General features: G+C 41.1%; 1 protein-coding gene across 4 annotated transcripts in view; it reads right to left on the reverse strand.

Annotated features, from left to right (window-relative positions):
- Nucleotides 1-24,838, reverse strand: part of sdk1a (sidekick cell adhesion molecule 1a) — a 539,170-nt gene that overhangs the window by 45,692 nt on the left and 468,640 nt on the right. For all 4 annotated transcript variants that reach the window (XM_060943068.1, XM_060943067.1, XM_060943066.1 and 1 more), the window contains 8 exons: nucleotides 23,419-23,517; nucleotides 18,914-19,108; nucleotides 18,028-18,229; nucleotides 16,920-17,023; nucleotides 6,025-6,095; nucleotides 5,221-5,353; nucleotides 972-1,028; nucleotides 205-306 (listed from right to left, as the gene is read on the reverse strand). In XM_060943068.1, coding sequence (XP_060799051.1) covers nucleotides 205-306; nucleotides 972-1,028; nucleotides 5,221-5,353; nucleotides 6,025-6,095; nucleotides 16,920-17,023; nucleotides 18,028-18,229; nucleotides 18,914-19,108; nucleotides 23,419-23,517 — 963 coding nt within the window. The remainder of the gene's footprint in view (nucleotides 1-204; nucleotides 307-971; nucleotides 1,029-5,220; nucleotides 5,354-6,024; nucleotides 6,096-16,919; nucleotides 17,024-18,027; nucleotides 18,230-18,913; nucleotides 19,109-23,418; nucleotides 23,518-24,838) is intronic.

Below are 24,838 nucleotides of genomic sequence, written 5' to 3' on the forward strand. Positions count from 1 at the left end.
ATAAAATGGCAATTTTTTTATACAAATTGGGGGAAAAACAGACAAAACTCACCAGCACTGACGCGTTTCATCACACTATAGTCATATCATTTAGTTTACAGCTCAAAAAACACACTTAAGTGTGCAGTACCTCTTTAATTAAATGTTAAGAAGTGGGATTTGTCTTCAAATGTTATACACAGAACAGTCAAAACTGATGATTACCTGCTTCTCCTACAAACACCTCCACTGGAGCGCTAACAGGACTCTCGCCAATGATGTTGTAGGCCGTCATCATGATTTCGTAGCGCTGGTATTTCTCCAGCTCTGTGAAACAAGGCATGGGGATAAAAGACAAAATCAGAATGGAACAAGACAGAATGGTCCTCAGATACGTTTCAAGTTTCACATTTTTTCTCGGGAAAGACTGTGTTCTAGGAAACTTCAATAGTTTTCAAAACTACAGTATGGCAATATGCTACTCTTCTAATTGTTTCACATTATTATTTAAATAGGCTAAAATTATGCAAACAGTTTGATGATGCGCTAAGGTGACTTAAGGCAACCTAGTGTGATTTTTTTTTTTTTCATTCCCAAACAAATTCTATTTTCAGGATCTTCAGCAAACAGCTAAAGAGTTTATTCAGTAACATATGAGAGCTTATGCTCCTAGAAACAATTGACAGTGTAATTAATGACGTATAATAACAGGAGTTCATATTTATTTGCCATAATATCATTTTGGCATCTTAACAAAACTACTCAGAATGCAACAGGAAGAATGTCAGTCTATGGTTAGTTCATGGAAAAGGATGCTGTCTCTCTCATCTATATATGTAAACTAGACAGTTCCTTGCAAGTAAAGATTACAAGGTATGCTTTGTCCTCTGGATGCAGAGAGTATCATCGACTTGTGTGGGTTTTTTTTAAGTCAGAACGAGTAGGAAAACATCATTTGGACCAATTTAGCCAGAATAGTGAATAAAACTTACGGGTGAGTTCGAATTCCGTCAGGGAAGGATTACTCACAGTCTTCACAGTACTTTTGGCTTGACAGGTAGAAAGAACGAAAGAAAAATAAATGAGGAATATATAAATCAAAGAGTATAAATCAAAGAGTTATTTCATCATGGCTGTAATTTTTGCTTTTTATCCTGAGTTTCTCCATTAGATTTCTTCACAGGATCGATGAAATCCCACAATACTTACATCTACAATGACATGAAGCAAAGCCCAAGAGCAAAACCAAAGAGACTGAGTGATTAATGATTCAGCAGTCAATATACTGTAGAGCGGTGTATCAACTTGGTTGAACTACACCACTAATAAGATGTCGAGAATGTAGTGCTTCTATGGCGTGGATTTCAATTTTTAAAGAAGATGGTTAAATGAAAGGCTGTGCTTATGTAAGGGCGGCATGTTGGTGCAGTGGGTAGTGTTGCTGCCTTACAGCTCCAGGGTCTTTGGTCTGATCATGAGTTCAGTTACAATGTGTGTGAAGTTTTGCATGTTCTCCCGGTGTCTGTGTGGATTTCCTCCAGGTTCTCTGGCTTCCTTCAAGAACATCTTCTTCAAATTGCACCTTCTCCAAATTGCCCATTGCTTATTTAGGATGTATTCCCACCTCATGCCCCGTGTTCCTGGTATCGACTCACAGTCTACTGGGATGCTGACCAGGATAAAGCAATTACTGAAGATCAATGAATGAATGAATGAATGAATGAGCATGACGTCTCTTCACAAATTTGTGTTTCATCCCCATATCATGAGTCTGACACAGCTCTTCAAAACCTCTTTATGTAGAATGCTTCTCAAAGTCACAAAGGGTTTTATCTGGGGTTTTTTTTTTTCAGTACGTGCTGACTTTTGAACAGGAGCTGTTAAGATTGATCAAACAGGGCAGAGTTGTGGAAATTTGCTCCTGGATCACTGCAAGAGAGCTTAAACGATGAATAGAGTTAGCAGTGAGACAGAAAAAGAGCAGGAAGATGACAAGATGAGAGAGAAATGAAAAAAGTAAAGAAAGATGAGAGTAGATAGTAGACAAGCTGGTCAAGGAAGAAGAAAAGAAGGGAAAAAGTCTGAAGGAAAAAACCCAGAATACACTTCACTTTTCATCTAACTGGTGAAAAGAAGAGAAGAGTGTTAAATGTGCATTCATGCTTGGCTGCTCCAGACTTGCACATTTAAATGCTGTCAACACTGCAGAGTCCAATTTGGCAATAGAGATTTAAAGGCTGTATTGGACATACAGTGAGGAGTGCGATGGCATGCTCAGTGCCAATAGCTTTGAGCTTGTACTCATGATTCTGTCTCTCACATTGCCCAGGGACCTAATGAGTTCATTTTTGCTGAGAAAATATCTGTCCAGCCTCCAGGAACACAGGTAAGGAAAACGTTCAGTTAATTTGTCTACCTTCTGACCACATGCTTCAATGTATTAACACATTTAATGCAATCCCTGTGCAGCTTACATGATGCTATTTAAAATATAATGCTTTGGTTTTATCATTTAAAAAATACAGCAGAAAATTCCCTCCTTTTATCTTTTATTCACCACCTGAAATTAGAAGGTTCATTCTGTTATGTTTTTTCTAAAATATAAGTTAGTGTCATGAATATTCATTAACTACACTACCATTCAAAAGTTTGGGGTCACTTTGAAATGTCCTTATGTTTGAAAGAAAAGCACTGTTCTTTTCAATGAAGATCACTTTAAACTAATCAGAAATCCACTCTATACATTGCTAATGTGGTAAATGACTATTCTAGCTGCAAATGTCTGGTTTTTGGTGCAATATCTCCATAGGTGTATAGAGGCCCATTTCCAGCAACTCTCACTCCAGTGTTCTAATGGTACAATGTGTTTGCTCATTGCCTCAGAAGGCTAATGGATGATTAGAAAACCCTTGTACAATCATGTTAGCACAGCTGAAAACAGTTGAGCTCTTTAGAGAAGCTATAAAACTGACCTTCCTTGGAGCAGATTGAGTTTCTGGAGCATCACATTTGTGGGGTCGATTAAATGCTCAAAATGGCCAGAAAAATGTCTCGACTATATTTTCTATTCATTTTACAACTTATGGTGGTAAATAAAAGTGTGACTTTTCATGGAAAACACAAAATTGTCTGGGTGACCCCAAACTTTTGAACGGTAGTGTATGTAATTCATTCATTCAACTTAACAAGCAGTAACCAGTTTATCCGGGGTGTGGTGGATCAGGAACTTGTTCTGGGAGCACTGGGTGTGAAGTGGGAACACACCCCAGATCACAGGGCACTGTACTGTACACACACACACACACAACTAGAGGCAATGTAGTGTAGCCAATCCACTGATCAGTATGTTTTTAGGAGGTGGGAAGAAACCAAACAACCCCGAGGAAACCAATGTGGACATTAGGGGAAGAACTTTAATGTCCTGCACCACTCTGCACCATAGCGCCACCATGTTATAAATCAAGCATTATCAAATATGTGAAAGGTTTTACACTTAAAGTTGACATAATGTAACTTGAGGGTTTAATATCTTACATTATTATCCATACAGGACACTTTCTCGATGGAATAAAAACATTTATTTTTTTCGCGGTCCAAATCCTGCGCTCTGATTGGCTGGCAAGCGGGCCCGTATCCTATGGTACAGACCCCAGTTACGGACCTCGGTTACGGACCTCTGGCGACTCGCTCATTCACAACAACAAACACAGTAGCATTTTTTTTGTCAACATTTATCTTTTTTTTTATAAGATTTATTTATAAGATTATCAAAAATCTTATACATTTTTGCCAGCATTTCTCAAGAGAATAGCATTAATTTTACATCATGGATAGTGATAATGGCAGTCTTTACAGTGAAACCGAGTTTTATTACCCTGAGGAAGAAGAAATAAAAGAAAACATTTCAGGAGAAAGCTAAAAACCTGTAATTTGCTAACACCGAGCAAAAACATGGCTGAATCCTGAATGACTCAATTTTGTATAAATAGGGAACTACATAGGCGGCAAAATGTAGTTTTTGTCCTGCCATGGAAGTGCACTTGTATACCGAGGAGGAAGCAATTTGCATTACAGCCGTGAATGAGGATTCAAAATGGCAGCTCGGCTCGGTTTTCCCTTTCGGGCGCTCTCGTTTTCTGTTAGAATTTGGTAAAGAAAAAAATAAATATATTATTTACCAGCTTAAGGTCGGTCCGTATGGTGAAATACCGTGACCTTGGCCTTGAATACTGACCTCGGCCCAGAGGGCCTCGCTCAGTACTTTCAAGACCTCGGTCACGGTATTTCATGATACGGACCTCCCAACTGGTAAATAACATATATGTATTCTATTCCCTTCTAGCAGGTTCCATTCATTTGGTTTGACAGCATGCAATATTGTTAGCATATCGCTTATCCTACGTGTATTGCGTCACTCTACCCAATGGAGAATGAGCGCTGAATATGGTTTATGATATTGCACAGTTGTCAAGATAACATGATGTCACACGTCGGAGACATAAAACTTCCGCGCAAGTGAGCGACTGTGATAATTTGCAAACAAACATGGCCGCCAGGTTTGCTTTGTTAAATATGGAAGATTTTGAGAGAATTTTGAAAGAGGACGCGTTGAACACCCGAAAGGAATGTCTTATCTCATCTCATTATCTCTAGTCGCTTTATCCTGTTCTACAGGGTCGCAGGCAAGCTGGAGCCTATCCCAGCTGACTACGGGCGAAAGGCGGGGTACACCCTGGGCAAGTCGCCAGGTCATCACAGGGCTGACACATAGACACAGACAACCATTCACACTCACATTCACACCTACAGTCAATTTAGAGTCACCAGTTAACCTAACCTGCATGTCTTTGGTCTGTGGGGGAAACTGGAGCACCCGGAGGAAACACACGTGGACACGAGGAGAACATGCAAACTCCACACAGAAAGGCCCTCGCCGGCCACGGGGCTCGAACCTGGACCTTCTTGCTGTGAGGCGACAGCGCTAACCACTACACCACCGTGCGGCCCCCTCTTTGACTCGTCTTTGACTTGTTCAATATTATGCGAGCTGAATGGAATATATCTGATATACCACTCAACGCTAGCCAATATTATTTAAATAATCTTAAAATCACAGAACTTTCAGATAGACTCTTATAATGTCAGTGTTTCATGATACAGTATTAAGAACTTGTTTTTGAAACTTGTTTCAGTCTCTGCGGTCAGCCTGCGTATGTAGCACATTAGGAGTCTGGCCCCTACCTGTCAGGTCTGCCCGTGCTGAAGTGCTGTTGATGGTCTTCTTGGCCTCCTGTGGTGTACTGTCATACTGAAGTTCACGGTAATACAGCCGGTAGCCCACCAGCACTCCGTTCACGGTCTCCTCCTTCAGTGGCTGCAACAGTGCAGAATAAATTAAAGGTCACATTCTCCTTGCTGACCTTGTGCTCCCTATTAAGGACCTGGTCCTTGGGAGGGGGAAAAAGAAGACAGACAAGCAGTAGGCCTGGTTTCTGCTCCATGCTGTCTGTGCTGCAGCCACTCTGTGAAGCAGATGGCAGAAGTTTTATTTCTGGGCTGGTGGCTAATTAACAAAAGCTCTCCGCTGAAAGTAATCAAGCAGGCAACACCCCCGATAAAGCAGCCAGTCAGACTAGCCTGCCCTCATAAGTCAGCAGAGAAAGGTTTCAGCTGCTAATTAATATCCCTTTGGAGTATGCGTGGGTATTAATTATCCCGGTCCTGCCTGAGTCCTCGTGAAAATGTGTTATCAATACTTCATGTGGCTGAGATATGCAAAGCTGCAGGACGAATATCAAGCGAGCCATGACAAGCCCCTTGGCACGTCCTGCCGAAGAGGGCTGTTCGTCAATGGAAACCAGATAATTAAACAGATAATGGCTGTAATGCATGGATTTAACGGACCATTATCTCCACCAAGTCAGCCCATCTCCTCAGACTGGAATGGTCTCCTTGAAATGCTGCAAGTAAACATGCATCTGTGCACACATGATAGTCCCTGAATATCATTAGAAGGGATGAAGAAGGAAAAAAGTGCAATCATACCTGCCACTGCACCAGAACTGAGGTAGTAGTGGAGGGCTTCACTGTCTGAATAACAGGAGCCTCATCTGGAACTGCCAGGAAATAAAAAGAAACAGGATCTATGAATATAAATATAAATATTTGATATGGCAGATGTTTTTTTTTCTCAAATGTTGATCTCAAATAGCCTAACGCAGGGGCCTCTAATTTTACACAAACACTTTATAATCTCTGAAGACCAAGAACAGTTGACTAAACGTAGAAATTCTGTGAAGGGCTGGTGTGACTGCAAGGGTGGCCCTTATTTAGCTGGAATGAAAATGGTCAGCCACACTGGTCCTTTATAGATAAGACTGAAGTTCCCTGGCCTGATATCACAAATGTTAGCAAACATTATCTAGCCTTATAGCTAACTCAAGCTAAATAAGCAAGCCCATCACAGGTAGACACAGGCCGGATTTCACTTTCAGACTACTGATTTGCATCGTCATATTCAGAAAAGTTAATTTCATCAGGACTCAAACCTTCGATAATATCCCATAATAAGCAATATTACATTTATGGCATTTGGCAGATGCCCTTATCCAGAGCAAATTCCATTTATCTCATTTTTACAACTGAGCAGTTGAGGGTTAGTGGTCTCGCTCAAGGGCTCAGCAGTTGCTGCGATTTAAACCCATGACCTTCTGATCAGACAGACAATCTCTTAAACTCTGAGTTATTTTTATCACTAACACTGCATTTACATTTATGGCATTTGGCAGACACCCTTATCCAGAGTGACTTATCTCACTTCGATACTCTGCTACATTTGATAATTTAACTAACTGGTTAGTTACAGTGGTATGCAAAAGTTTGGGCACCCTTGGTCAAAATTGCTGTTACTGTGAACAGTTAAGCAAGTTGAAGATGAAATGATCTCCAAAAGGCATAAAGTTAAAGATGACTCATTCCCTTTATATTTTAAGCAAAAACAATTTTTTTATTTTCATCTTTTACATTTTCAAAATGACAAAAAAGGAAAAGGGCCCGAAGCAAAAGTTTGGGCACCCTGCATGGTTAGTACCTAGTAACACCCCCTTTGGCAAGTATCACAGCTTGTAAACACTTTTTGTAGCCAGCTAATGATCGTTCAGTTCTTACCTGGGGGATTTTCACACATTCGTCCTTGCAAAAGGCTTCCAGTTCTACAAGTTTCTTGGGCTGTCTTGCATGCGCTGCTCTTTTGAGATCTATCCACAGATTTTCAATGATGTTTAGATCAGGGGACTGTGAGGGCCAGGGCAAAACCTTCAGCTTGGGCCTCTTGAGGTATTCCACTGTAGATTCTGAGGTGTGTTTTGGATCATCGTCTTATTGTAGGACCCATCCTCTTTTTAACTTCAACTTTTTTACAGATGGTGTGATGTTTGCTTCCAGAGTTTGCTGGTACTTATTCGAATCCATGCTTCCCTCGACCAATGAAATGTGCCCTATGCCACTGGCTGCAACACAACCCCAAGGCATGATCGATCCACACCCATGCTTCAGAGTTGGAGAGGTGTTCTTTTCCTGGAATTTGGCACCCTTTTTTCTCCAAACATACCTTTGCACATTGTGGCCAAAAAGTTCTATTTTGATTTCATCAGTCCACAGAACTCGTTTCCAAAATGCATCAGGCTTATTTAGATGTTCATTTGCAAACTTCAGATGCTGAATTTTGTGGCTAGGACGCAGGAACGGTTTTCTTCTGATGACTCTCTCATGAAGGTCATATTTGTTCAAGTGTTGCTGCATAGTAGAACAGTGCACCACCACTCCAGGGTCTGCTAAATCTTTCTGAAGGTCTTTTGCAGTCAAACAGGGGTTTTTATTTGCCTTTCTAGCAATCCAACGAGCAGTTCTTTCAGAAAGTTTTCTTCATCTTCCAGACCTCACCTTGATCGCCACTGTTTCTGTTAACTGCCATTTCTTAATAACATTACAATCTGAGGAAACAGCTACCTGAAAACACTTTGCTACGTTCTTGTAGCCTTCTCCTGCTTCGTGAGCATCAATTATTTTATTATTCAGAATGCGAGGGAGTTGCTTAGAGGAGCCCATGGCGGTTGATTTTAAGGACAAGTTTGAGGAGTCAGAGAATTTATACAGCTTTGAAATCTGCATCATCTGACCTTTCCTAACGAAGAATTTGAACAAGCCACAGCTCAATAAGCTAATTAAAGTCTGGGACCTTGGTAAGTTACCTGAGAACTCAAATGTATTGGGGTGCCCAAACTTTCACATGGTGTTCCTTTTCTTTTTCACTCTCCAATTGTACAAAACAAAAATAATACACAAATCTTGCAGAAAACGCTGAAAAGAAATGTGTCGTCTTTACCTTTATGCCCTTTGGTGATCAGTTCATCTTCTGCTCACTTAACTATTCACAGTAACGGACATTTTCAGTAAGGGTGCCCAAACTTTTTCATGCCACTGTAACTACGATTAAGCTAATTTGTTTCACATGGGTGGGATTTCAGTCCAGGGAGCCTTGTCTATAAAACATACTTGAAATTCATTCTAAATTTGTTCTTAAGAAAAGCTCTCAGCATTTGCTTCAGAATGATACATCCATCCATCCATTATCCGTAACCACTTATCCTGTGCAGGGTCGCGGGCAAGCTGGAGCCTATCCCAGCTGACTATGGGAGAGAGGCGGGGTACACCCTGGACAAGTCGCCAGGTCATCGCAGGGCTGACGCATAGAGACACACAACCATTCACACTCACATTCACACCTACGGTCAATTTAGAGCCACCAATTAGCCTAACCTGCATGTCTTTGGACTGTGGGGGAAACTGGAGCACCCGGAGGAAACCCACACAGACACGGGGAGAACATGCAAACTCTGCACAGAAAGGCCCTCGCCGGCCGCTGGGCTCGAACCCAGAACCTTCTTGCTGTGAGGTGACAGTGCTAACCACTACACCACCGTGCCGCCCCCAGAACAATACAGTACCAGTTAAAAGTTTGGACACACATTCTAATTCAATGTTTTTCTTTATTTATATTAATTAAAATGCACTTCATGTCTTAAAGCAGATACACAGAGCCATGGCCTCACTTTTTGTTTATAAATGCCTTGAGACCTCAAGAATGGCATAGGAATAGTTTTAAGCGTTAACAATAAATCTAATATAGTAATTTTTACGATTAAAGTGATTTATATAGGTAGCAGTCTGAGTGAATGACCTTGACATCTGTGACATAACCGCAGGAAGTCTATCGGTCTCATCGCCATTTCCGCTATACTAAAACACAGAGCTGACTGCAACTCTGATCCCCCATTTTGAGCTAATTTATTGCCATGTCACGTAGATGTGATGCTGGTGGGTGCAGCAACATGACAGAAGGTGGATTTATGTTGCATTCATGGCCCAAGAATGTTCAAGCTGCAAAGATTTGGATGCGTTTTCTGAGAAATTCATAGATTGGGCACCTACAAAGTGGTCTCTCCTCTGCTCTGCACATTTTACTGAGGACTCGTACGAGACCTCTGATCTGTTGAGGTGCGTTGGCTATAAGTCCGTATTGAAAGAGGGTGCAGTACCAACAATTAAAGGAAAAGAAAACTACAAGAAAAGGAAAGTGATTTCAGTTGCACTAGTTCTCCTGGAGTGTGAGCTGAGCAGTAATGGCGGAGTACTCAGTATGGAGAAAATGGAGAATGAGTGGACCAGTTGTCAGATTTCTCTGCTGGATATGCTTGCCTCAGCAGCAATATCTTGCCCTTACGTGGAAGAAGCGAATGAATGAAGAACTGAATGAAGAACTGAAAGTCAAATTGTTTCAAAACAATTGGCCACAAGCTCGGCTTTCAAGAAGCGAGAACACTAGGGTGACCAGATGTCCCGGTTTTACCGGGACAGTCCCGATTTGGGGTTGTGTGTCCCGAGTCCCGACAAAAGTCTGTCGGGACACGGATATGTCCCGGTTTTCGCCACTTGCGACATTTGTGACTGAGCAGCGTGGGAATCATTAGCAGAGAAATGTCTGCATTTACTATTTTGATGAATTGACAGGAATCGCAAACTTTCCTGGTTACTGCCCCCTGGCCCTGTGGCATGGGTGTTTATTTAGCCACATTATTCCAGACAACAGAATGTGTTGCCATGCAACAATAAAATAAACATTAACTGGCGCGAATGTTCTTTGTCCAGCAGCTAGCAGCAGTAATGCCGCAGCAATTATGCCGAAAAGAAAATGTACCTTTTCCAAAGGTTTACAGGGCACCTACCCCTTCCTCTGAGAGGTGCAGAACAATGCGCACGAAGCCTACTGCACACACTGTAAGTGCTTTGTTCTTGTACTGAGTTGGGCAGCCTATGTTGCAAATGCTGTGCACTCCTGTGGGGGCTCTCCTCGGGCTGTCGCCCCTCTCCTCCTTTACTGCTGTTTTGTTTGAGTGTATATTTACGGAAGCCGAGAGAGGCCCTTCATATAATCATTTTTTATTCACCTTGTTATCCCGAGATAATGACATAATTAATTCAGGATCTCGAGAAAACAACACAACTAATTCGAGATCTCGAGAAAACAAAACCGTTATTTCATGATCTCAGCTGGATCACTATATCTCCGTCGGTAGAGATGAAGCCGGGCCAGTCTTCTGCTGAGGTGCAGCGGACTAATTTTGAAATTATCCCTTATTAAAAGACTTAATGCAATCTCTCCCTGTGTCAACCCCTGATCAAAATATTGCCTTATTAGGTGATCGATTATTCCAGACATTCTAATGACCAAAGTTGCGTCTATACAGAATGAGAAATAGCCCCAAAGTCAGCATATCACAAGTCTCTTGGCGCACTTGAATGAACCATTTCTCAGCTGTTTACTCGAGATCATGAAATAATTGTTTTGTTTTCTCGAGATCTCGGAATAACGGTTTTGTTTTCTCGAGATCTCGAATTAGTTGTGTTGTTTTCTCGAGATCCTGAATTAATTATGTCGTTATCTCGGGATAACAAGGTGAATAAAAAAAAAGGATTATATGAAGGGCCTCTCTCGGCTTCCGTAGTATATATTCTCAAATCACTTGTCTCTTTTTTGTTTCTGTTTAACATACCATTCTGACAGTTTGGCCATATTGCTGTGTTGAACAGCTTGTTCATTTCCATTAAAGTGTTCACTTTTGTACACATCTTGCTTTATTCATTCAGTTGTGGGGAATGGTTAGTAAGGTTGATTCTGACCTAGGCTATGTTGAGGTCATATATCTACTTTTTAAGTTCATGCTATAGTGCATACAATTTTAGAGATATAGCCTACATGTGCATATGCATGCTTCTTGGTGTTCTCACAAACAGGGGAAATAAATCAATTTAAATTTGGTCTATGGACATAGCCTGGCCTATTCTCAGCCATTACAAAATCTGTTGTCTGACCATAATTTAACTGATCTGTATACCACTATGCTACTAGATAACAAAATGCCTGTTTGTTTTATTTCATGTGAGATGTTGATAAATGTGAGCTTCAACAAAATGATAAGAGCACCTCTCTGAGTGTCACGTTTACGTAAAAAAAAAGGTGTGCGTACGCGAACATGGTCGCGCGCAAAAGTGTCTCGGTTTCAGACTAGGGAAATCTGGTCACCCTAGAGAACACAGATGGGTAAGAAACGACTCTCATTTGGTTGCATAACAAAAACAGCAACACTTGTTTACCTGCATTTAGATTAATACATGTAACTTGTATTGTGTGTTTAAGTTCCTGGTATAAAATTATTTAATTTGCTTCAGAATGTGATTGTCTCAGTTAATCTGATTATTTAATTAGCCTTTTACATTTTATCAGTGAAAATGCATGCATGTACATGTATGCTGCATAAGTTATAAAACCTATCCTGTTTTAATGAGGGTCACATGAGACTGTCAGTTCAGTTCCATCCAATTCTCTAGACAGCTTTGTTCTCTGGCTTTATTTCGTAAGGTGGGGGCCTCCGTGGCCGACGTGTTACTAACGGATTCCAATGGTTCAAACTGATATGGTTCTACATGTATGGAGCACTTGCATGTGACGTCACAGCCGGTCCAGATTGTGACAGATGCCATCTTGTCGGTCAAACGCCATATTCCGCCTTCTACTTCTACTTCTGGGTCTACTTCTGCTTTTACTTCTACCTTTTCTTCTGGAAAACCCTACTATATACAATTCTACTACAACAGCTGCGGCTACAAGCTCTCCCTACCTGTGCACGTTTTTTATGTTTTTTGTGTGTATTTTTGCGTGTTGTTCGTCTGTATTGGACTTCAATATCCACTACAACCGTATGGACTTACTGGACATTGGTTTCCAGCAGAAAATGACGGTTTGTAGCGATTTCCATCGCATGCACAACATTCCGGACGAGAAAAAAAAATAAAATAAAATAACATTCCGGACGAGATAGCGAGATGAGCGGGGTCTCCGTGGATTGTTATTGGAAGCAAAGCGAAGGAGGCGGCGCCGGGAGCGGAAGCAAAAGCAAGGCTGCAGAGCCGGCCTGTTGACTAAGCTCAGAAAACAGCTACTCAAATCTCCACTGCGAAGCCTCTACCTCTCCAACGCCAGATCCATGTAAACAACACGGACGATTTGGAATTACCTTATTCTATTCTATAATCGGCTGGTCAGTGCTATACTCAATACTTAAGTGACTTACCCATCCAATGAGGATTCTTGTTTACAAGATGCCACATCTGAGTCGCTGACAAATCCTGAATTTCTGTAAAGATTACTGTCCAGAGATTTATAAGCACGCAGTGCTTCACCACTGAACAGCGAGGGAAAGTTAATGAGGTAATTATACACGTCCGGGTATTCCGCTGGCAGTTCAAAATCCGGTCGTGAAAACTCCGTCCGGAAAGCCATAAGGGTCACAAATCTGTAGATCGTTTATTTTAGACATGTATCTAGTTATCTGTTCATTAGAAAAATGAGCCGTGTAGTCCGTCGGTTGAAATTGATCCATTCTGTACATGAGTACAGCAGTATTCAGCGGTGTTTTTGACCGACAAGATGGCGGTTGTGTACTTTCCGGTCACGTGACTGCAAGATCTCTATAGCAGCAGCATGTACACACACTCCAATTTCAGGACCATCACAGTCAGATGTATTACTATCTGAGAAATCCGAAGAATCTCCAATAAATTCGAATGAAGAGGCCATTGCAACCACTCTCGCCTGCTGAGTCTGGCTTTGGTCTATAGCACCGGTTCCCACTGTGACGTCATGCACTCAGGGCTGGCTGGCTCAGCGGGGCAGCTTGAATGCCAACTTTGCGGTCAATTTTAACTCTCAAAAACATATTTTTTATTCCCAATTTTGCAGCATACAAGAGTCAGGGAAGGAGATACCATCCACTCAGAAATGTATTTAAAAATAAAGGTTCTGCATATCTCCTTTAAGTAATGATGGATGTCGTTTCTCTTTACTTAGTTGAGCGGTTCTGGACATAATATGGATGACTACAGTTGTGGAATCGGGCTGTTTACTGTATTTTTATTATTTACTATTTGATCTCAAACACATTAAGGTGACAAGAAATTGCACTAATTAACTTTTGACGAGGCACACCTGTTAACTGAAAAGCATTCCAGGTGACTACCTTATGAAGCTGGTTAAGATAATGCCAAATGTGTGTAAAGCATCATCAAGGTAAACGCTGGCTACTTTACATATATGTTCCATACGTTAGTTCATAGTTCTGATGTCTTCAGTATTGTTCTACAGTGTAGAAAATAGTCAAAATACAGAAATAACCTATGAAGAGTAGGTGTGTCCAAAATGTTGACTGGTACTGTATATAAATACAGGGGTACAATTGAATATACTCATGCGCGACAGAGTTATTTATAAATCAAAACATTTTCGTCAAACTGATCACATGTGAACCAGTTTCTCATCTCCAGCCATTAGTTCATTAATTTGCATAAACAGTATTTCCAGCAACAGATGCTCACACAGATAAAAATGCCTCAAAAGTCACAGAAACCACAAGGTCCAGGTACAGCACAATTACAGAAAATCAGCATTGCCAAAAGTATGTGGACACCCGACCATTGCACCTATATGTCCTTGTTGAACATCGCATTCCAGATTTAATCCTGCTTTCCACTCTTCTACGAAGGCTTTCCACTAGATTTTAGAGCATGGCTGTTGGGATTTGTGCTCATTCAACTACAAGATTATGAGTGGCTTGAGGTGCAGTCGGTGTTCCACTTCATTCCAAAGGTGTTCAATGGGGTTGAAGTCAGGGCTCTGTGCAGGACACTCAAGTTCTTGCATTCCAACCTTAACACAACATGTCTTCACGGAGCTTACTTTGTGCACATGTGCATTACCATGCTGGAACAGGTTTAGGCCTCTTAGTTCCAGCGAAGGGAAATTGTCATGCTACAGCACACACAGACATTCTATACAATTGTGTGCTTCAAAATATGTGGCAATACTTTGGCGAAGGCCCTCATATGGGTGTAATGGTCAGATGTCCACATACTTTTGGCTCTATAGTGTACATTTTCTGTATAGTGTATAGTATAGCATATAGTGTCTCTCCTCATTGCTTATTATCAGGTCCTCAAGAAAGGCTAACGCAGGTGTAATTTACCTTTAGTACAGTGTCTGAGTCTTTTACAATCTACCATCTTTAATAAACAACAAATTATGTGCACGGAACCAATTAGTAGAAAGTTGGCCTCGATAATTGGCATGTCTATGCTTTCAAAATAAATAAATAAATAAAATAAATAAAGCAGCCTTTATTTAAATTATTTACATGTTTTGCATAACCTATCATTTGTTGCCATGGCAACGGAAGCATTAAACCTACTACTTAAAAAAAGGTAATTTTTGCAGCCGACTGCTACACGGCCACATGGAAAAGTTTTCCTGTCAGACTGAAACCTGCATTATTTTGTACACATTTTCATGTCAAACTCTCATTTTATAAATCTTACAGGAGGATTTTTACATACACTACCGTTCAAAAGTTTGGGGTCACTTTGAAATGTCCTTATTTTTGAAAGAAAAGCACTGTTCTTTTCAATGAAGATCACTTTAAACTAATCAGAAATCCACTCTATACATTGCTAATGTGGTAAATGACTATTCTAGCTGCAAATGTCTGGTTTTTGGTGCAATATCTCCATAGGTGTATAGAGGCCCATTTCCAGCAACTCTCACTCCAGTGTTCTAATGGTACAATGTGTTTGCTCATTGCCTCAGAAGGCTAATGGATGATTAGAAAACCCTTGTACAATCATGTTAGCACAGCTGAAAACAGTTGAGCTCTTTAGAGAAGCTATAAAACTGACCTTCCTTTGAGCAGATTGAGTTTCTGGAGCATCACATTTGTGGGGTCGATTAAATGCTCAAAATGGCCAGAAAAATGTCTTGACTATATTTTCTATTCATTTTACAACTTATGGTGGGAAATAAAAGTGTGACTTTTCATGGAAAACACAAAATTGTCTGGGTGACCCCAAACTTTTGAACGGTAGTGTATGCTCATTTTTAGATCAAATTTGTCTGAACAAATATTTTATACATGGGGCTCCAGGAGTGTAGCAGGAGTCTACAGTGCCAGTATATTAATGAGCTGTTTGTTTCTCTATTTAACAATGAGCTGAAGATATGCAGAGTCGAGTGAAGAGCGCTGACCGAGTCTTAAAGCTGCTGAATTTTCTGTTCAGTTTAGATACATTTTTGTAAATCCATCAACTGTGCTGGAGGAGGTTATGTTTTCATGTGTTTGTTTGTTTATTTGTGTATCTGTTACCAACGTAACTCAAAAAGTAGTAAACAGATTTTGATGAAATTTTGAGAAAAGGTGGGCCAAGGAACAGTTGATTAGATTTTGATGCAAATCCAGATGTGTATATGGATCCAGGATTTTTTTTTTAATATTTCCAACGTAACGCAAAAAGTAGTGAACGGATTTGGATGAAATTTGGTGTGCACCTTTAGTATTATCCTCGGTTCAAGTGACTTGATTTTGATGTTGATAATATGTGGCTTGGTGGAACTATGCACTCTACTGAGTGCCCTTCTAGTTTTTCCTTTTTCCCAAATCCTACTTTGTTTAGAACAAACTGAATAAGCTGATTTCTCAGTGGCATTGCTATAAGGAGTCTAGATTTGCTCGTAATCAGAAGGACATTAAGAATCACATTAAATAATCACATTATTGAGGTCAGGAATACTGTAAATGTGTGTTCCAAATGACATTGGACTGAAAATGACTGTAGTTTGGGTCAGGTGAAAGGAAGTTAGTCACTGACATAGAAATTCTGCATTGAATTTTGTTTTTTATATAAGTGGGACATCTATTCACTATTTTGAAAGTATTCAGCACAGACAACTGTGACAAAAACAGAAGAGATTTTATACGAAGAAAGAAGACAGGCCACATTTATTGTTCCATGCCCAGGTCCTCACCTACCCTGAACTGGTTTCATGCTGATGATGCTCTTTTGACAAATTTCAGGCATCAAATAAGGGGGAAAAATGCACATAATATATTTTGACTGGTCAGCTCAAACTGAGTCACAAGCCCAGATCTGAGCATACAAATTTGGATTGGGTCGGAGTGAATTTTTTTTTTTTTTGGCAGTTCAGATTACAAATGTGCCATTAATTGGAACCGAGCCGCCTGTCCAGACAAACCCAAGATAGTTGTATTTACGATATAGCACCTTTTTTGTACATTTACAACACAACTCAAAGTGCTTTACAGAAAGCCGTCACAAAGGAACAATAGACTTCAGTCGATCTCCATGCTTCACGGCATGCTTTTAGACTATGAGAAAGATAAAAGAGGCTTGCCCTGCTCTTCTCCAATTCTTTTATTGGAATCAATACTGTATCAGGTAGCGCCAAAGGGCACACGAGCAACATCTCCATCTATACTCACCATCTTGTAAAGTCGTAATTGCATCGGTCTCTCGGCTGTACTTGCTGTCACCGATGTCATTAGTCGCCATCATTCTCAGCTTGTATGAAGTGTAGGGCTTCAGCCTAGGGGTGTGCAACTCTTGAGTTATCTCACATTGGACACAGATCTTTACTATCGTCAGTGCAACGGGATGTTGCTCACACAATACACTGAAATCTAAGGGCGTTGGAGGGAACTACTTTATAACTAACGTGCCTGTTATAAACAAGTGACAATCCTCTGTGACAATTATCTGTGTAATTATATCCAGGCACAATTAAATTCACATCAAAGGAAATTCTGCAATTCAATATCTGTTCATTTGTCTTAGCTACGGTATAACAGTCCACTTTTCTTATCTTTTCTAAATGAGTTCAAATTAAAGCTATAAATCACTGTGTTGTATAAACTCATATTTAATTAAACAAGTACAAAAAAAAAATAATCCACATGCGGAAGTGTTCTCAGGAAGTGCCTATGTATTACATTTCTGCTGAGCTGAACAGGAAATGTAACTCAAAAAGCCTCACAGTATGCACCTCCTCCAGGCCTCCAAACGAGCCGGGCCACAAATCAGGCCTAAATAATCTATTCAACTCTTTAGAAGGCGATAAAGAGATGATGGGTTAGAAAGTCCTAAACAGAGGGAGGGGAGTCATCATAATCAAGATGAGATGGGCCTCTGAATGCATATAAAATGCCACTTGACTGGCCATATAATCACAGCAGCGGCTCAAGCGTAATTCAAATACAGGGCTGGTGTACCAGCCGTCCAACAATGCAGAGTGGTCTCTGCTTTCCAAACGGGGCTGAGCATCATAAATCGCTACAGGAGATAAAAGAAAAGGGCTGCTAAGCTTTTAATAACACTCCAGGCAAATAATTCTTACTGCATGCTGTCAGATTGTGCAAGGCCAAGCAATGAGACAGAAACATGAAGGAAATGTTTATGAAGTTTAGAGAAATACAATTACCTCAGATGGAATTCAAGCTGGCTTGTATGGGTATACACAAAACTGTGTGTGTGTGAGAGAGAGAGAGAGAGAGAGAGAGAGAGAGAGAGAGAGAGCGGGAAAGAAAATCTCACCGGTCCACCACATAGGAGGTGCTGTTGTGGCTAATGGAGGATGAGTGTGTGATCCAGTCATCACTGGGCAGTTGGCGTAGCTGTAATGTGAAATAGCGAACTGGTGAAGATCCATCTCCTCCTGGCACCCACTCCAACTTGAGCTGGCGTGACTGAACCTGGTCCTGGGGTGCACTGAGCTGCAGTGGAGGCTGGGGCCGCTCTGAGAGTGAGAGAGAGAGAGAGAGAGAGAGAGAGAGAGAGAGAGATGAGCAGGAGTGCAGAGGTCAGACCAGTCTCGCTGACTAGTCTTAATCACACTGCATCAGTAAGTGGCCTGCCTCTGGAGCAGTACAATACACCGGCCCCATCAATTTTAATGCTCCGAATCGATGCACACAGGCATAATTGTTTATTTAAAGGTGGGCAATATTGATCACTATTAAAGATGCAGATCATGCAAAAGAAAAAAAAAGCATCATCCAGTTCCTGCATCACTGATCACATCGCCTTCCCCTGATATTTCTTTAAACAGGCCAGATCTATAAAAGCCTGAAAGGACCTTCCACATTTCTTTAAAAAGCTTTTTCCAAAATGAAGAAAGAAACCATTACGCTATGGCAGAACCAAGATTTCCTCCATCTAGATTACATTTAGTCATTAATCTGATTAAAAAAACTTAACTGCAAGGTCTTTCAAAAGATGAACTCAAACAGTGTCCTATTTGGCAAAAGAGAACAAATTAACTTGGCTCAATGGCTAGTATTTCTAAGGGTGATACGGTATGAGCACTGTGACCCTGTCAAGGGCAGAAAATAAAGCAGCCTCTAAAGATTGATGGCTACTGTATAGTGTGTGTGTGAGAGAGAGAGAGAGAGAGAGAGAGGTCATAGAGAAGGAGAATCACCTCTGATCTCTGTAGTGATGACCACAGCTTGTGCGGCTGTACCCCAGCCCTGCTGGGTCTTGGCTGAAATGCGGAAGATGTAAGCAGACTCAGGGAGCAAACCGCTAGCCGTGAACTGTGTGGTGTCTGCGCCCACTTCCACCGTGGTGAACTTATTTGGATCTCCAGAATCCAGCCGGTATGCTACCTGATACCCTAAAAAAGCAGGCAGCATGAGGATATAAACGCTCGGTCTGAAATACTTGGAATAAATGTTGCTGGGTCTACATTGAACAACTGAAAAAAAAAAAAAAAACACACCAAACAATTAAAACAGATGCTCAAAACATCTCAGTCAAAAACTCAGAGAAGATAAAGAACAAAAGCAGAGGAAAAAAAATATATAATAATTTCCTCATCAAACACACAACTGTTTGAAAGTAAAACCTGCTTTCAGAAACACCCACAATGGTACTGTATGACACTTTGGATGATGAATGACTTTCAAAAGGCTCTCGCTGTACTGGAGAATCTGCTCTGCTATCACTAACTTCAAATGAAACACACTTTCCTTTTGTCAGCCTTTCCTAATCGGTATAAAAATAAATAAATAAATAAATAAATAAATAAAAACCACAAAACCCATACACACAGTTCACAGTCAGCACAAATGCTGTACTGTTGTACAAAATGTTTGCTTATTACTTTGTTCATACTGTGCTTTAATGTTTAATGCAATCTAATAATATTTAAATGGGGGCTTTGTGATTGCTAAATGGAGGGTTTGAACAGTCTTTGTTTTCCAGCTGAGAGCTACAGAAGGAAGGCATGGCTAGTCGCATTATTCTTCAATCTCCCATCTGTGCAGCGTCAGGAGGAGCGACAAGTGTAACAAACAAATGCTAACATTACTGGGAAACTCTGCGGATCCGAACGCGTGGGCCGACTCTGACTGAGTCAAAGATGAAACATTATTACATCGATCATGCCGTGTGTTTGTTCTGTGCTTTGCCCCTTTGGCTGCACACTAATAAGGTAGACCATCTCACACTGTACAGCATGCAGTACTCTTGGACTGGTATTTCATCCTACAGTCCACTCCAGGCATGAAGGGCTCTGAAAAATAGCATCCATAGCATCTCCCCGCTATACGCATGCACACTGATGCATACAGTGCTGCTTGAAAGTTTGTGAACCCCTTAGAATTTTCTATATTTCTGCATAAATATGACCTAAAGCATCATCAGAGTTTCACACAAGTCCTAAAAGTAGATAAAGAGAACCCAGTTAAACAAATGAGACAAAAATATTATACTTGGTCATTTATTTATTGAGGAAAATGATCCAATATTGGGGCGGCACGGTGGTGTAGTGGTTAGCGCTGTCGCCTCACAGCAAGAAGGTCCTGGGTTCGAGCCCCGGGGCCGGCGAGGGCCTTTCTGTGTGGAGTTTGCATGTTCTCCCTGTGTCCGCGTGGGTTTCCTCCGGGTGCTCCGGTTTCCCCCACAGTCCAAAGACATGCAGGTTAGGTTAACTGGTGACTCTAAATTGACCGTAGGTGTGAATGTGAGTGTGAATGGTTGTCTGTGTCTATGTGTCAGCCCTGTGATGACCTGGCGACTTGTCCAGGGTGTACCCCGCCTTTCGCCCGTAGTCAGCTGGGATAGGCTCCAGCTTGCCTGCGACCCTGTAGAAGGATAAAGCGGCTAGAGATAATGAGATGAGATGAGATGAGATGATCCAATATTACATATCTGTGAGTGGCAAAAGTATGTGAACCTCTAGGATTAGCAGTTAATTTGAAGGTGAAATTAGAGTCAGGTGTTTTCAATCAACGGGATGACAATCAGGTGTGAGTGGGCACCCTGTTTTATTTAAAGAACAGGGATCTATCAAAGTCTGATCTTCACAACACATGTTTGTGGAAATGTATCATGGCACGAAAAAAGGAGATTTCTGAGGACCTCAGAAAAAGCGTTGTTGATGCTCATCAGGCGGGAAAAGGTTACGAAACCATCTCTAAAGAGTTTGGACTCCACCAATCCACAGTCAGACAGATTGTGTACAAATGGAGGAAATTCAAGACCATTGTTACCCTCCCCAGGAGTGGTCAACCAACAAAGATCACTCCAAGAACAAGGCATGTAATAGTCGGCGAGGTCACAAAGGACCACAGGGTAACTTCTAAGCAACTGAAGGCCTCTCTCACATTGGCTAATGTTAATGTTCATGAGTCCACCATCAGGAGAACACTGAACAACAACGGTGTGCATGGCAGGGTTGCAAGGAGAAAGCCACTGCTCTCCAAAAATAACATTGCTGCTCGTCTGTAGTTTGCTAAAGATCACGTGGACAAGCCAGAAGGCTATTGGAAAAATGTTTTGTGGACGGATGAGACCAAAATAGAACTTTTTGGTTTAAATGAGAAGTGTTATGTTTGGAGAAAGGAAAACACTGCATTCCAGCACAAGAACCTTATCCCATCTGTGAAACATGGTAGTGGTAGTATCATGGTTTGGGCCTGTTTTGCTGCATCTGGGCCAGGACGGCTTGCCATCATTGATGGAACAATGAATTCTAAATTATACCAGCGAATTCTAAAGGAAAATTTCAGGACCTCTGTCCACAAACTGAATCTCAAGAGAAGGTGGGTCATGCAGCAAGACAACGACCCTAAGCACACAAGTCATTCTACCAAAGAATGGTTACAGAAGAATAAAGTTAATGTTTTGGAATGGCCAAGTCAAAGTCCTGACCTTAATCCAATCGAAATGTTGTGGAAGGACCTGAAGCGAGCAGTTCATGTGAGGAAACCCACCAACATCCCAGAGTTGAAGCTGTTCTGTACAGAGGAACGGGCTAAAATTCCTCCAAGCCGGTGTGCAGGACTGATCAACAGTTACCGGAAACGTTTATTTGCAGTTATTGCTGCACAAGGGGGTCACACCAGATACTGAAAGCAAAGGTTCACATACTTTTGCCATTCACTGATATGTAATATTGGATCATTTCCCTCAATAAATAAATGACCAAGTATAATATTTTTTGTCTCATTTGTTTAACTGGGTTCTCTTTATCTACTTTTAGGACTTGTGTGAAAATCTGATGTTTTAGGTCATATTTATGCAGAAATATAGAAAATTATAAAGGGTTCACAGACTTTCAAGCACCACTGTAAATGCCTTCAATATGTTTGTGCCAAGTTCTGTTTTCCACAACATGATGATGCATTGAAACAGACCGAGCTGAGTTTTGCTTTGCCTCAGGATAAAATCAGTACTGCCAAAGGTCTGTGTGGTAGTTTCAGTCGAGCAGAAATCTTTGGACAGTCATTTCTGAGCCTAACATGTTTTGTTCCAATAGCAGTGCCTCTGCAAAGGTCACAGCATCTCTGCGCTAGTCCACTACTCCACTCTGATCCCAAGCACTTCCATAAAAACCATGTCACAACCTCAACACCACCATGGAAGTTCAATTCATGTGTACTGTAACACTGGTGGCAAATTACAGGCTGAGCGTTAAATGAGGTCTCGCCAAAGTTTCCTCGACTGACTGTACATCATCTGAAGTACGATTCTGTGAGAGCACAAAGAATTCAAACAGGTTCCTTGTGCAGCACTGCTTTTTTTAAGAACGGTAGACAGGTAATTAACAAGGGTTCACAGCGAAGGAATTTGTTCCGCTTCTACATCGAGGCTTAATGCGAGCCTGCGTGAAACCTACAGTTAAGGTTTCTCAGGTCAGGGAGTGCTCAGATGAGAGTAGGGTTGTGGAGAGAGCAAGCAAAGGACAGATTTAAGCAGGATTATTCTCACTGCTGCAAATTCAAAAGGCAAACTCCCAGCAATGCCTGTTTGCTCGGGTTTTTTAGCCTGGTGGATTTTTCACAGAGCACGTTTTTTGATGCCTGTCTGAAATTGGATTACATATAAGACTGGCTATGAATAAAACAAACCCATATGACTTAAAGCAATGTCAGCGGTTTGAAGAAAAACAAAACAAGACTCATATACGGGCCAATCACTATTTTTTATTTTTTTTTGCCACCGTGCTTGTGCATACCAATAAAGTTTTGCGATTTTGTTTGATGATTTTGAGCAGCATGAGAGACTTAAGTCAGCCTTGTTTTTGTAGCAGTGGTGCAATCAGCCAGCTGACGATCCTGAGCTTCATTCACTATGACGTGTTAATCAGTATAATCTTATTAAAGCAGTGTTTGCCTTCCTCTCAGTCTCCTACTCCTTAACCATACAGATGTGGTTTTTATCTCAGGTGCACTGAGTTTGCAACATTTCAAGCCAGATGAGACTCAGCTGGAGACCAAAATCCTAGTAGGCTCTCACTCAGGTAAGGTGAGGAACAACAAGCTCAGGCTTCACATTAGAAAACATGGAGCAGATGGCTCATGAAGATTACGGCTTCCCCAGGTGCAGTTGTGATTTTCCTCAACAAAAAAAAAGCGATCCTCAGGTTTAGAAGAAAACACTACGATTTCTACTATTATCTCAGGATCAGTGTTCTCTTACCCATAATGATGCCGTTTGGGTCTACTGGAGGCTGCCAGACCACCCTGAGCTCCGTCAGACGCACCTCGGGGAACACCAGTTTCATGGGTGGGCCTGGAACTAAAAGCAACATACAGAGATGAAGAAATTAAATGTCAGTACAATATAACTGGAACTAGTCTGTCTTATTGACGTGAGAAACTATAATTCATGTGTAAACCCAATGCTTGCTTCAGTCTCTCTGATCCTTCCTTAACAAAGGTATGAAAAATAAATGTGTATAAATATAGATTACAAAGTGTCACAAATGAAAAAGGAAAAAAAAATTTTCAAAGCTGCCCAGACCACTTTTAAGTGACTGTTGTACAATAAATCCACCAGTGACTTCAATGAGAGATGAATGAATCTTCTGCTCTACGTCTCGGAGAGCTTATTATCTCCGCGTGTGTTTATATGCAGATAGAGTTACAGTACGCTCGCCTGAGGATGCCAGGCAAACTGCAGTGGTTCAACGAGATCAGTGACAGGATGGTTTCTCATCACAGGATGGTTTTCTATGAAAGCTCATGAGAAAAGAAAAGAGAAGAGAAGAAAAGAAAACCCAGACAAACAAACAGAGATGGATGCGTCTTCATTTTCAAACTCTGCTTGAGATTCAGTGGGCTTTGCTAGTAGAATCCAGGCCCTAAATAATTTTGTGCAGGTTTAGCGAAGCGGGTTGCCTAGGGGTGGGAAGTGATGAGGCTGAAGGACCTCGGGCTAAGACCTGATGTGCTCTTGTCTGATGTACACAAGCTGCCATTTGAGCAAAACAGGGCCTGTTAGAAAGAGATCCTTGAATGTGTTCTGCTCGATTTCAAAGGTACCCCCTATAAAGCCACAAACTGAACACCACTAACCAGATAATACTCCAGTAACATAGCAGTACAGTGCCAAAAACAGAACACACTGGCCAAATACACACAGCAAGGCCTAATGGGATCTTGTTGCTCTTCTCGAGTACACATCCAACACTACAGTACCAGTCAAAAGTTTGGACATCTTTCTAATTCAATGGTTTTTATTTATTTTTATTAATTAAAAGTCACTTCATGTCTTAAAGTAATGATGGATGTCATTTCTCTTTACTTAGTTGAACGGTTCTTGATATAATATGCATCACGACAGCTATGGAATAGGGCTATTTACTGTACGTTTATTATTTACTATTTACTGTTTGATCTCAAACACATTAAGAAAGCAAGAAACTTGTCCACTAATTAACTTTTGACGAGACACACTTGTTAATTGAAAAGCGTTCCAGGTGACGACCTCATGAAGCTGGTTAAGACGATGCTAATAGTGTGTAAAGCGTCATCAAGGTAAACGCTGGATACTTTGAAGGATTTAAAATACGAAACATATTTTAACACTTTTTTGTTTCCCACATAATCGCATACAT

Source organism: Neoarius graeffei, chromosome 16 (assembly GCF_027579695.1).
Source record: "Neoarius graeffei isolate fNeoGra1 chromosome 16, fNeoGra1.pri, whole genome shotgun sequence".
Classification (NCBI taxonomy): domain Eukaryota; kingdom Metazoa; phylum Chordata; class Actinopteri; order Siluriformes; family Ariidae; genus Neoarius; species Neoarius graeffei.